Source organism: Eulemur rufifrons, chromosome 7 (genome assembly GCF_041146395.1).
Source record: "Eulemur rufifrons isolate Redbay chromosome 7, OSU_ERuf_1, whole genome shotgun sequence".
NCBI lineage: Eukaryota > Metazoa > Chordata > Mammalia > Primates > Lemuridae > Eulemur > Eulemur rufifrons.
In genome coordinates, this window is record NC_090989.1 from 216,432,305 (window position 1) to 216,446,310 (window position 14,006).

Consider the following 14,006-nt stretch of genomic DNA (forward strand, 5'->3'; position numbering starts at 1 on the left):
TGATGAAATCGTTCTCTAAGTCTAAGCTTTCTCAGGACGGTAAATTTCCTGAATCAACTGTTTTATAATAGCAAATAGCTATAATTCATTGAATGCTTAACATGTACGAGGCTCTGATGGTATAACTCTGCAGGGATTACCTCACTGTGTTCTCATGACAATTCTAAGAGTCAGAGGCTCTACTATCCCCCATTTCCAGAGAGAGCACTGAAGCACAGAAAGCTTCTTTGCTTTCCCAGCATCAAACACACACATCCAGCAAGTGGCCAGACTGGGATTTAAACCCAGACTATCTATTTTTAAGCTGCAGACACTAAATTGCATAACTTTCTTCCTTAGTTTGGGATCCCCAAGGGGCAAAGCCTGAGTGTATGTGGGAGGTGATCCCAGGCAAAGCTGCTGGGGTTGTGGACTGCTTCATCGACCCAGTTAGCTCAGCAGGAAACCAGAGCTTACCCCCTCTGCAGACCCCTGAGAAAGAGTGTAAAAGTGCATCTCAGGGTCATCCCCCTCGAGGGGTGAAGAGACGTGCAGGGATGTGCTCACCTGGGCTGCAAGAGCTGATGGTTAAATATTCAGGAACTTTGTGAGTTGGTTGATGTTGGATTGGTAGCTGGAGCATTTATACCACAGAGATGGACAAACAGTATGAATTAGGTTTTGTTGGGGGTCTTCATTCTCCAGAGTAGGCTCTGGTGGCCAGAGAAAAGCCCCAGGAAAAGAGGTGCAGGTGCTGGTGGTAGAGCCCACTGGGATGGGAAAGTCTGAGGAAATGGGATAGGGTGCTGACAGCGTCTGCAAAATACATACATGGGTGTACATGTATGTACGGCTGCACGGTGGTAGGCATTTTGTCATACGTTTTCAAAATGACATCAAACTTGTAATGTCACCATACATTTATAAATCATTTTATGCTGCAGTATGTAAGAGTGTGGCTTTTCAATCTTTGAGTCAAAGAAAAATATTTAGTGCTTCTGTGTTTCCCCGTGCTGCTGTGATTGACAGTGTGTTCTAAGTGGGTAGGGCAAGCAGCTGACTCTGAGGTCTGAACACACATCCGGGAGCCATACATGGGCTTTACTAGGCTTTCCTGTGGGTCTTCTTCCCAGGAGGGTAGGCCTAATCAGATGTAATTGTACAGAGTGAGAATTAAATGTCAGGCCAGATCCTTTGCTGTTTTGCTGTGATAGATTTCATTGAGTCACGTTGGTCTACTGACTACAACTGTTCAGTTCTGGATAATTTAGCCATTCAGGATTATTACTCCCTTTAATTAAGGAGTTCGATAACTCCTATTGCCAGAGCCAATTACAAGGGTGAGCAACTTAATTATGGTAGTTTTATGGGTCACATTTATGAAGTGTATTTTGAATAAAATTATACTAGAAAACATGTGAGCTCACTGAAACACATCCTGAAGGCAAATGTTGGCTTTGTTTGGTATTATTTGACTAGTTTGCATGGTTATTCATTTGCCCACCTCCACCCATCCCTTCCCTGCCCTTGTCTTCTGTGGGCCTCCAGAATCTGACCTCTGAGCATTTAATCTTCTGAGCTCCCTCAGCACTGGCTTCTGGTTGGGTTTGGCCAATGAGAAGAGTTAGTAACAGGTGGACGTGGTGAGAAGGAGAAGAACGAGGCTGGAGCAGATCTTCCCTGCTCCCTTCCTGCTTTGGTGATACATTTCTGGCAGTCAATCTTCTCCAGTTCCAATCTGTTTCCTCCCCTTGTTCCTTTGCTGGTCTCTGGATGTCTCATCATCTTTCATTCACTCTCTTAGTCCTGCTCCCACCTCTGTAAGTGTCCTTCCATCAAAGAGCCTTCTTTTGCATCATGAGGGGTGAATTCTTTTTCCTGCTGGGATCCCAATGGATGCAGACATTGTCATTAATGTGATTATTGACTTAACGTGTGTGTGTTTGTTGTAGATGAAGTGATATTAGAGGGAAAATATTGAAAATTAACATGGTGAATTATTCACATGATACCTTGCTATTATAAAAAACGTTGTCCAAATATAACATGAAGTTTTTTCCTCTCATTCACAGGTTTAAGTATTGAACAGACGATGTTGAAAGATCTAAAGGAACTGTCAGATGGAGAAATAAAAGTGGCCATTAGTACTGTGAACATGAACCTCGAGGTAAGGGTGAAAATGCTTTTTCAGCAATGATAGATTTCACACAATTGCAGTGTAAGTAACTGGAATACAACTCCTTCCATCACGTAGTCTTTTGCTGTGAATGCTTCTTTGTGATGTATTTGACTTGAAATGCAGGTTATTGCTTTGAGTGAAAACAATGAAAGTCAATGAAACATGCTACACCTGGATTCTCAAGATGAATGCTATTTTATTTGTCTTAGTGCAACAAAACCTAAAACACATCATTGTGTGTGTGTGTGTGTGTGTGTGTGTGTATTTAACCTGTTAAATAATATGTGTGATTAGGTTCACGTCCATATTTTCTATGTACCACCCTGCATTTTTCACAGAACTTTTCTTCAAAAACAACTTGTCTTTGTAAGCTGTATGGATGCATGGATGCATGTCATTGTGGTAACCAATGGTGACAAGTCAAGTATTAATAAGGAACCTCCTTCCAGTGTGTTAAATGAATGACTCAGAATGAATACTACTCTTGTGTTTGTGTGCTTCCTTGGCAAATTATCTTGTATCTACTTTGGGGGTTTTCAATGACTTGTATGTTAATCTTAATTAACCTAACTAATGGGAACTATATTTTACAAAGGTGCTTTTGTGCTCTTGCAGAATTTTATTGCTATGTTGCCTTGATCAAGTTATCAACCTTTGCTTGAGCCCTCAGGTCAAATTTATGAAGAGTAAATTTGCTCTGTAGGAATTTGTATTTTGATTTTTGGAATTGTATGTTGCTATTCTTTTTTACTCATGGTGATGGTGACTATACCGTGCATATTTCTATGGAATAGCAGGCATTCATATTGGTGTTGACACCTCAGAAAACCCAAGAGCAAGACAGTTGCTTTTTCTATGATCTTTTGGTAAAATTTATGCCCAGTCGATTGACATGATTCAGCTTCTATATCTATATGAGTACTTGAAGGCAAACTCTCACATTATATAGTGCCTCAGAGTTTCCAGAGCATGTTCTTAGTGTCTGTACTTGGTAGATCGACTCTACTGTTTCTGTGAACTTTCAGATTGATAAAGTCCCCATATAATTAGTTGTTGATATGAATCAATACAAGAAATATATTCACTTTGGGATGTAGTAACTAGATAATCACTTTCAATTAGAAATCTGCTTTGTGCCTAGAAACCCAGGGAAAACATGGATCTTGCAAGGGTCAGTAGCTCTGAGAATCATTTCTGCTAGTTCAAGCCTTAGGGTTTTCTTCCTCTTTTTCCCCCTCCCTGTCTCCCTACATTTAATGGCATCTTATTAGGTTTTAAATGCCTTGTTTGGAATTCCTTTCTAAATTAACATAGAACATCTTGTAATTGCTTAAGGAACTGTCTGTAGTTAGCAAATTATTTTAAGGCTGTTAATATTATAGACTTACCATAGCTTTAATGTACCTTAATTTATATTATAGGGTTATACAAATGGCTTTGTCAGATGTATTAAACTGTAAATGTTTATCAAGCAGAACAAGTGATAAAATGATCATCTTAATGTTGACAGTAATTTACACACAGGTTCAGTGATTAATCAGGTGGTTAAGTACTTCTCTGGAATTACTGTATGATCTGTGAGGAGGGAAGAAGGGTATTTGTATATATAAACAAGTGGGGAGCTTTTCACTTTTGCATAATGGGAATATTGAAGGTGATCGAGAAATGAAGAAAGAACTTTTTAATAACATTTTCTATATTTTTCTTGATAGAGAAAATTCACATAATTTATCCAATCTGTCAGTTGAAAAAAACCCCCAAGTTAAGGGCAGAGTTTGGTTTTCTCTATGAATTGTCCTGTGATTATAGTGGCATTTTCCCAATCTCTACTCATATTTGATTATATTTCAGCATTCCTTTCTCATCCCCATTCACCTCACTTTTAAAAATTATGACAGAAGCCCCACAATCTTGTATTGTGGCACAGTGGCTCATGCCTGTAATCCTAGCATTACAGGTGGGAGGTGGGAGCTGAGGTGGGAGGATTCCTTGAGGTCAGGCGTTCAAGACCAGCCTGAGCAAGAGCAAGACCCTGTCTGTACAAAAAATAGAAAAATTAGCCAGGCAGGGCAGCACGTTCCTGCATTCCCAGCCACTCGGGAGGCTGGGGCAGGAGGATCACTTGAGCCCAGGAGTTTGAGGTTGCTGTGAGCTATGATGACATCACTGCACTCTAGCTGGGGTGACAGAGTGTCTCAAAAAAAAAAAAAAAGAAAAGAAAAGAAAAGAGAAGAAATGACAGAATCCCCACAATCTTATTTTGTGTGTTTTGAAATGGTTATATAATTACCCTTTGAGCATATACCTCTAAATCCAGGTGTATGCTCAAAGAAAACTTCTTAATTCCTATGACTTTCTAAATCTTGTTTGTCCTCCAAAGCAACGTCAACCTAGGTACTTCATGACAACTCATAAATTCTCCATTTTTTGTTACCACCCTCTGAACTTGTGGGCGCTGTAGTCTAGATGACCAACTTAGGAATTAAATTCATGCTGTATCTTTCATTAATTTTAAACTTGTTTCATATATTTAATCATAGTTAGACAATATTTTAAGTTAATTGAGGGTAATGATGGTATCTTTGACCTCTGTCTCCCTTCAATTTTCTGGCACAGAAAATTGGGCACACAGTAGATGCTTAATAAATACAAATAGTTAATACTTATTGATGTTTGCAATTTGTCTCTTTGATATCTGATTTTTATTATATTTCCTTTTGAACTTAAATAAATCAGCTAGGAAAGCAAAGCCACCTAGCTAGGCATTCAAGGCAACCTACTTTTTCCCCTCCCAACCAGTTTCTTCCAGACAATTATGGCTGAAAGCTGACATCAGATAAAAAATGGCCCACATATTTATAGACAGTACTGCTTAGCCTGCTGTCCAAAAATGGAGTGGGCGGCATTGCAAAGTAGTTAGCTATTGTCACTGGAAGAAATCAACTGGTGGTTCTGTATCATGCCAAGGAATGGGAAAGAAGATTCCTTACATTTTCGATGGTCCTTTGCAATGCTGTAATTCCACAGTTGCATGCGCCATGATGTTTATTTGCCTGGTGACCCAATTAATTTTCTTGTGTGGAAATATTCATAAAATTAGAAGGATTTGTCTCCTTGCAACCAACATATGCTCTTCAATATGCTCTTCAGAGGGAACCACTGGTGGGAGGTAGAAACCACTGCCTTTGATAGCATAGCTTTGACTCTGTACATGGTAAGGAGGAAGCTATAAACCCTTTGTCTCTCATTTTTATTGTAGTATATCTCACAAATGATAGTTGTAACCTAATCAAAGTTATGTAAATTGCTGACTGAACTACCATAAAAAGTAATTAATTATAATAATACAGAGTTTCAATACTTTGCTCAACATATGAGGTCAGAATGAATGTGACCTTGATAAGCAGTGAGTAGAAATGGTCTTATCAGAGGCATGGCCAGAGGGGCAGCCCTTCCTACCGAGAGGACTGTTGGAAAAGAAACTGCAGTCCCATTTCGCATGGCCTCCAGGCCATCCCAAGTCTGAATGCAGCATGCATCTTGTGGGGAAGGCACATCACACATTGGAATCCACTTCATTGATTATTGTCCTACCTGATCCTTTGTGCCCTTTTCATTGCTTGCTGATTTGATTATCAGAAGAATTTACGGATATCAAAGACTGTGCTTCACTAGAACAAACTTTGCCTATATTCCTCTGTCAGTAGAACTGGTAATGATTATACTTCTTGGGCCTAGTTTACTCCCTAGTAGAGCGGTATATTAAAATGTTATGAGAAAGGAACAGATCTTTTCATTCTAATGAGGTACCACTGAAGCAAGGTTGCTCATGGCAGTACCATATTAATGGTTCCTTTGCTGACACCAAATGTTATTACGCCTTCTTTGAGCATCGCCTGAAAGGCTGTAAGTCACTCGCATCTTTACCCAGGAAGGACAATAACCAGGCACTGAATTATTATGATCAATTGCACTATGATTTATTCTTACATATACACTGCTTTAGTTTGCTAGGGCTGGCATAACAAAGCACCACAAACTGGGTGACTTAAACAGTAGAAACATATTGTCTCACAGTTCTGGAGCCTAGAAGTCAAAGAGCAAGGTGTTGGCAGGATAAGTTCCTTCTGAAGGCTGTGAGAATCTGTTCCATGCTTCTCACCTGGCTTCTGATGTTTCCCTGGCAGTCTTTGGTGTTCCTTGGCTCCTGGAAGCATCACCTTGATCTCTGCCTTCATCTTCACCCCACCTTCTGTCTATGCATGTCTCTGTGTCCAAATTTCCCCCTTTTGTAAGGACAGCAATCATAATAGATTTGGGCCCATTTAATCACTTCATCTTAACTTATTATATCAACAACAACTCTATTTCCAAATAAGGTGACATTCTGAGGTGCTGGGTTTAGAACTTCAATATAAAGTTTTGTGGGACAAAATTTAACCCATAGCATATGCTATCATGAAATTAGTCACTTTCCAGACAGCTTAAAAGAATAAAACTTATAATAAGACTGTTTGTATGAACTTGTTGCCTGCTAAGCATATTTTATCTGTTGCTCCCATTTTTTCTTTTAAATTTCAAATGAATTTCCTTTAAATGAGGAACAATGAAGACTTTCAACTGCTGAGATGCTGTCTCCTTTACTCAGAGCTGAAGTCTGAGAGAATTGCTCAGGTCTGTTTTCTCTCTGGGGCTCTGGGCTGTTCTTCTGCTATGTTCTCATCCGGGGACCTCCTCGTGGCCAGCCACTCTGCTATTTGAAACCCGGAATGGGGAACACATGGGATGCATTCTGGTAAAGTACTCAGAGACCTCTGACTCATTCTGCCCTGCAAGGAGATTACCAGCCACGCTGCACCTTGGAACACTGCAGAGGGAAAAATACTAACATTTTCCATTAGCATTCAGAGCACAGACCAGAATGAATTCCCAGGATCACTGTTAAACTCCTCCCTGACAAAAGGGAAAGTTTACTTGGGCCTCAATGAAGCATAATTGACCCATTATAAACAGGGATTTAAGACTCAGCAAACCAGTCTGAGATCTGGTTTACCGATTTTAGGCACCAAATATGATTTCTCATTGTTCGAGCTTGGAGATTTTTGAATCCAAGATAAAAGTACCTGTAAAATATTCACCTACCTTATTTTGGGATGGAATGCATAGTCTCGTTTGGGGGAGCATATATTATTTTTGATTAGGATAGTCTTCAAAATTCCAAACACTTACACTGAAGTATTTTAAAAAGGTGATTTTTCAAAGCCATTTTTCCCAATCTATGAAAATATAGGCAAACTGTCCTTCAGGTTCTAAATCCCAAGTGCTTCCATTTGCTTTTGGGTCCAGGTCTGCAAACTCTTCCTTAACCGCTATGAGAGTTGACAATTGATGATGCGTACTCACTGTGTACCAGAGAGTAGAGTGAGAACTTAACAAGCAGTATCTTCCTTAACCCTCCCAGCAGGAGGTAAAGGTACTAGAATTACCCCTGTATTGGTCAAGGTGGCCCCAGCAGTTGGAACAGATAAACTTCAACTCTCGGCAACTCAAGACAGAAGTTGTTTATTTTTTACTTGTGCAGCAATCTCATTTGGTGTTCCTGGTCAGGTGGCCAGGGCTGATTCAGAGACCATCTTCAATGTGCAGCTCCCAATGTTTCCCTGGAGGACATCTCCATTCTATATTCCAAAAGAGAGAAGAGCTTGGAGGAGGTTTTCATGGATCTGGTCAGGATGTGACACCTATCACTTTTGCTCACGTTTCATTGGCTCAGCCACATGGTCACATCTAACTGGAAGGAGGCTGAGAAATGTAGTCTAGTTATGTGCCCAGGATGAACTAGTTTGGAGAATAATTAGCCAGTATCTACCATAATCTGCATCTTAGAAGTGAGGACACTGCAATCTAGAGAGGTTAAATCATTTGTCCGATGTATAGCCAGGACCAAATCCGGGTTGATCCTGCTGCAGCACCATGTACACTGCTTGGGACACGGTGCCAGGGTGCAAGACTAATATAGAGCCTGAGCCTACTCAGGGGTTCACTAGTAAGGCATCAGGGGCAGTCATTGCCCCAAACTCCTGGTGTCAGACAGCCATCCATAAGCAATCTTTAGTTGGCACTCTTCTTGTCCCTGCTCTCAGCAGCAAACTTTCTTCCTCTTTGTCTTCAAATCTTTGCTTCTTTAAGAAAGCATTTTACTTTAGAGCTATAAACATCATCCTCATTCTAAGGGCTCAGAGTGAAGCTGTTATCGGCCTCCAATATAGAGGAGATTTGGCAAGATAAGTCAAGTAGATAAAAGTATTGTAATAGGCAAAAGGATTATGGGGCAAGGGATTAGAAGGGATATACCATGTAGGAAGGAAAAAAGTCTCGTTTTTTCTCAGACTGTCTCTAGAATTCAGGGACATTGGTATTCTGGTTTTCTTTGCTGTGATTTAGCTTTTTAAAATCTGTGTTCAAAACAGAGAGTATCCTGATCAGTTAGTGAAAAATTTTAATGGTTAGAGATCTTTTGTTGAAATGAGATAGTATTACTTTTGAGCACTATAGTAACTCCAAGTAATGAAATCCTGAGTAGTTGAGGTGTTAGGAGTTCTCAGTTCATATTTGGCTGAAGAGTTCAAAGGGGCTTAAAGCCAATGACAAATATGGTCATTGTGTGAACTTAACAATCAGTCTTCATGAGGCACGTGAAGTGTGAATTACAATTGGAAACTAATTTAGACTTAACGATTCCTAGTTTCTGGAGGACGTTGGCAGGATGAAAAAGTGAAACATGGCCCCAGAAAAGTGGATGTGGACTTCCATTCCTGTTGAGCTATGAGTGGTTCTTAGTAATAAGATGTAACTGAGATAAGAGAATTGCAGATCTCTAATTAAAGAATGGTTTATCGTATCAGCAGCAACATCATTTGTCTTCAAAAAATTATACTAAGTGGTTAAAGCTTATAATATTTAGAATCCTTCCAATTTGTATGTAGGTAGCTCCTTCTGCAGATGTTCAAACATATTTCAAAGGGACTAAAATAAAGTCTGCAAAGCCTGTTTACCCGGAAATGTTTTATAATGGAATTCTTGCTTTGTACCTCCAGCTAAACTCAAGCTGGAGGCAACTTGATATTTCCATTGACAACTTTTCTCTGTTTTACCTATTGGTGAATTTCAAATGAACTTAAATGATTCATAAAACTTGATCTATCTAGTGATGCTTCTCTATAAATGGACATTATTTCCCTAAATGGTACAAAATTCCTCAATACCTTTTCTAGTTATCATTTTGCAACAGGAGTATTGCTATGCTCTGAATGGCTGTGTCCCTCCAAAATTCATATGCTGAAACTTAGTCCCCAGTGCAGTGGTGTTAAGAGTGGGACCTTTGGAAAGCGATTGAGTCATGAGGACTTCACCCTCCCGAGTGGGATGAGTGCCTTTAAAAAGGGATTGACGGAGCCTGTGTGTCCCTTCCACCATATGAGGATGCAGCAAGAAGGTGCTGTCTATGAGGAATAGGTCCTCACCAGACACTGAATCTGCGGGCACCTTGATTTTGAATTTCCCAGCCTCCAGAACTGTGAGAATCAAATTTCTATTATTTATAAATCACCCAGTCTAAGGTGTTTTGTTATAGCAGCCTGAATAAACTATGACAAGCAGTGATCCACGGTTTAGAGATCATAAAGTTACTCATAACACAGTTGTGCTTTCCTTGGCCTCGTCTCTCCTCCCCTGAAACGCACTGATAAAGATGCATTCATGTGAAGCAGGTGGAGAAGGGGTTTTATGTGAAACACAAAACCCACCCCAGGCGTGCACTCTCCTCAGGGGCCAGAAATCCCCCCTGACTTTCCTGTGCAACTGTGAAGTGGGAATGAGGTAGTGAGATTAGTGAGATAAGATGCAATGGGAACACAGCCTCCTCAAGAGGCTCTGGGAAATTTAAGTGGTGCTGGTCTCAGAAATGGCTGTTGACTTGGTGCAGGAAGGATGAAAGCTGTGGGAGGAGATGTGTGCCTTTCCAGGGAGACCAGATGTGATTGGTTGTTAGTGAGTGAACAGAGTAGAGTTAGTGTTTCATGAGTTGGTATTTTCTTAGATGTGTGTCTAGTGGAGAATGGCTTTCGGTGATTTATATTTATATGCAAATGTGGATGTATGTTATTCAAAACTATTCCTCCTTTCCATTATATCCCCACCCCCAACATGCCTGCCATGTATTTTTGCACCATGGGTGTAGAACAAAACAGAGCTTCCATACCCCAACCTGGGATCCTGGGGTCATGATGCAATTGGTTCAATTAGCTCCCCTCTTACTGCCTCCTCTTCAGAATAGAATGGTGCTTCAGTTTTCTATTGCTGTATAGCAAGGCACCCCCCCAAACCTAGAGGCTTACAATGAGATGTTATTCTCTCTCATAGTTCTGTGGGTTTATTGGGCTCAGCTTGGCGGTTCTTGCTCAGAGTCTCTCTCATTCAGTTGCATTCAGATGGTGATCAGCTGGGAACTTAATTTCGACTGTCATCTGGCTTGGGCTTCTCACAGCATGACGCTTAGGTTTCAGAAGAGTACCACAAGAACAAGCTTTCTAAGAGACTCAGGTGGAAGCTGTAGATCTTCTTGTGACTTAACTTCAAATATCTCAGAATATCACTATCTTCATGCTGTGTTATTCATGCAAGTCCCTAAGGTGAGCCCAGAGTGATGATAAGGGAATCAGCAGAGGTGTGCTGCTAAATGTTTAACAATGGACTTTCCAAGAAAAAACATATAAACATATATTAGATTATTAAATATGAAATGTCCGATTTCCTTAAGTACTAAGTTTAACAGTTAATATATCTGACGTTTCACTTTGACACTTCTTGATTTATTTTTATTGTGAAGGTACAACCTCAGTCTTTCAGACACACATTTTGGCTTGTGATTATCTGTCAGATTTTTTTTTGAGCAATTTTTGTGAAACCATCGATAAGTCAAAATTTGTGTTATTTTTGAATATGAGTTCCGTTGTGGAACCAATGCAGCATAGACAGCTCAAAATATCAGGATGTGGCTGTTGAACATCGATGGTTTGACAAGTTCTGTTTTGGTGATTTTAATCTTGAAAATGAGTCACATGGGCGACCTGAGACCAAGGTGGATAATGACGAGCTGAAAGCTATAGTGGAAGTGAATCTACCTCAACCTACGTGTGAGTTAGCAGCAAGTTTTGACATTACTATTCCAGCAATATTGGACCATTTGAAACAAGTGGGCATGGTAAAGAAGCTGGATAGATGGGTTCTTCATGAATTAAATGAGCGTCAGAAGAGAAATCGTCTCAAAGCTTGCCTTTCTTTGCTGTCACGACATAAAGGCACACCATATCTACACCATATTGTTATATGTGATGAAAACTTTGGATTCTTTTTGACAATCACAAGTGTTCAGCACAATGGTTGGATAAAGATGAAGTGCTGAAATACAGTCCAAAATTGAATATTCATCAAAAAAAGCTAATGGTGTCTGTTTGGTGGTCCAGCACTGGTATTATACGCTACAGCTTCATGAAACCTGGTCAATCCATTACAGCGGATGTCTACTGCAACCAGTTGGATGAAATGAGGAGGATGCTTGCAATTAAGCAGCCAAGATTGGTCAATAGGGACAGGCCAATCCTCTTGCAAGATAAGGCTTGACCACATGTGGCACAAACAACGCTGCGCAAACTACAGAGGCTGGACTTGGATGCTCTCTGTCATCCACCATATTCACCAGACCTTGCACCAACTGACTACAACTTCTTCTAGGCTTTGGCCCACTTCTTGCAAGGGAAAATATTCATTTCTCAACAAGCTGTGGAAAACTCCTTTTGTGATTTCATTGCCACTCGCTATCCAGGCTTCTTTGCTGCTGGCATAAACAAGCTACCGTTAAGATGGCAAAACTGTGTCCATAGTTTGGTGCATACTTTGATTAATTATACTGCTTCTTGTTTGAGATATAATAAAGTACAGTTTTGATTCAAAATCAAACATTTCATATTTAATGACATAATATTACTGGTACGGGGGTATATATGATATATAGCACACATTTTCTAAACAATATAATATATAGTCTTTATTCTTTTTATTGTAAATTTCATAAAGCTAATTAATTCTTATAGAATTAACTAGTTAATTTTTGTGCTACTCTTGCATTGCTATTCATGAATGACTGTAGTTCCAACAAGGATGTAGTTAATGTTTTTGTTTTCCTTAAGAAAGTGAAAACAATGAAGACCTAAGTTTAAACTTCACTTGTTTATTAACAACATGAATGACTTCTTTGGGGAATTGAAGAATAGTTTTCAAATACTAGAAAAATATTTCCTCATGGGCTTTTTTTTTGTGTGTGTGTGTGCTATTCACAATGTGATGTCTAGAGACACAACACATTTTTAAGTTTAATCTGCAGTATTAACTTTCTCTCCATTACTTTCTTAAATCTAGACTAGGACTTGGCAAATTTTTCTCTGAAAAGGGCCAGTTGGTAAATATTTTAAGCTTTGCAGCCCAACAGCCAAAACTGAGGCTATTTTGTAGGAATTCAACGACTATTTGAGTATTTAGTTCATGAGCCATTTATAAACAGGTACTGGGCTGTATTGGTCTGTAGGCCATTGTTTACCAACACCTGGTCTAGATAATCAATAAAATAAGATCTGATTTGTAGTGTTTGCCAATTTCCATAGTGGAAATACTGTTACCATGGCCCAATTACAAGGTATTAATGTGACATCATGAAAACAAAGTTGGGAAGAGAGATGCAGAAGCAGACCATCATGTAGCATTTCTACCATACAGACACAATAGCTGTAAATAGTCTCAAGAGCATTGATAATAGTAAATGTAGTAGGATAATTAGAAAAGAATGAGTTTTGAGAATTTATTACTTTTGTTTTTTAATATAATTTATTTAACATAAATTAGTAATTTGGTTTTTACAGTGGCTGTGTTTAATTTGCAAATAATGGCTCTGCAAATATCCTGAAAATGTAACAATCAGCTCTTGGTAACAGTTACAAGTCTGCTCCACGTACCACTGGGAATTAAGCCTGGATTCTTGATATGAGGAGGAGCATGCACTTCTAGGGAGGGAAGGGCTGGACGGGGCTTTCTTTGGAGAATATTTACCAAAGAAGAGAAAATCACTTCTGGTAGCTAAGGCTGTGTCATGAGGTGTCAGATTTTCTTCTACACGTCCTCTGTTCCTTGTCTACCACAGTCTGGCGTATACAGGGGTGCAGTGTACAATTCATGCATTGCTGGGTGTAAGTATAAAATGGCTAGAATTTTAGGGGAGTGCCAATTACTTGCATGTAGTAGAAGTGTATCTCTTCATGAGATATCATAGCTAAAGTGCTCATGGATTTTTTTACATAAACTAAATTATGATGTTTTTTTAAGCATCAAGGAAAAAGAATTGTAGAACTTTGATTTAGGATTTGTAATTTACTTAGCTGGTTTCATGTGCTTTGGCCAGTGGTATTGCATTTCTGACAGTTAATAATTTTAGTTCAGATTGAGTAGGTAGGGCCACCCTACTAGAGATGACAATCATGTTTAAAATACCAAATAGCATCAAATAATTAGTCTTTAGGATCTTTCCTATTTGGACACAAACATCCCAGTTACTGCTGCTTCTGCTTGTCGGTCACCACGCATGCCTGGGTCTCAGGCTTGCGCCTCGGAAGTCTTGTCTTCCCGCTCTCTGCTCTCTTCTGTTCAGCTGGAGACACAGAGCTTGCACTCTCCAATGACACATTCTGGATTGTCATCACTTTCCTCCTGAGCCTTCACCATCATGGGCTGTGCTAGTGAG

General features: G+C 39.6%; 1 protein-coding gene across 3 annotated transcripts in view; it reads left to right on the forward strand.

The window, feature by feature from the left end:
* PRUNE2 (prune homolog 2 with BCH domain) overlaps nucleotides 1–14,006 on the forward strand; it is a 255,114-nt gene that overhangs the window by 62,031 nt on the left and 179,077 nt on the right. For all 3 annotated transcript variants that reach the window (XM_069474102.1, XM_069474103.1, XM_069474101.1), the window contains exon 6: nucleotides 2,052–2,146. In XM_069474102.1, coding sequence (XP_069330203.1) covers nucleotides 2,052–2,146 — 95 coding nt within the window. The remainder of the gene's footprint in view (nucleotides 1–2,051; nucleotides 2,147–14,006) is intronic.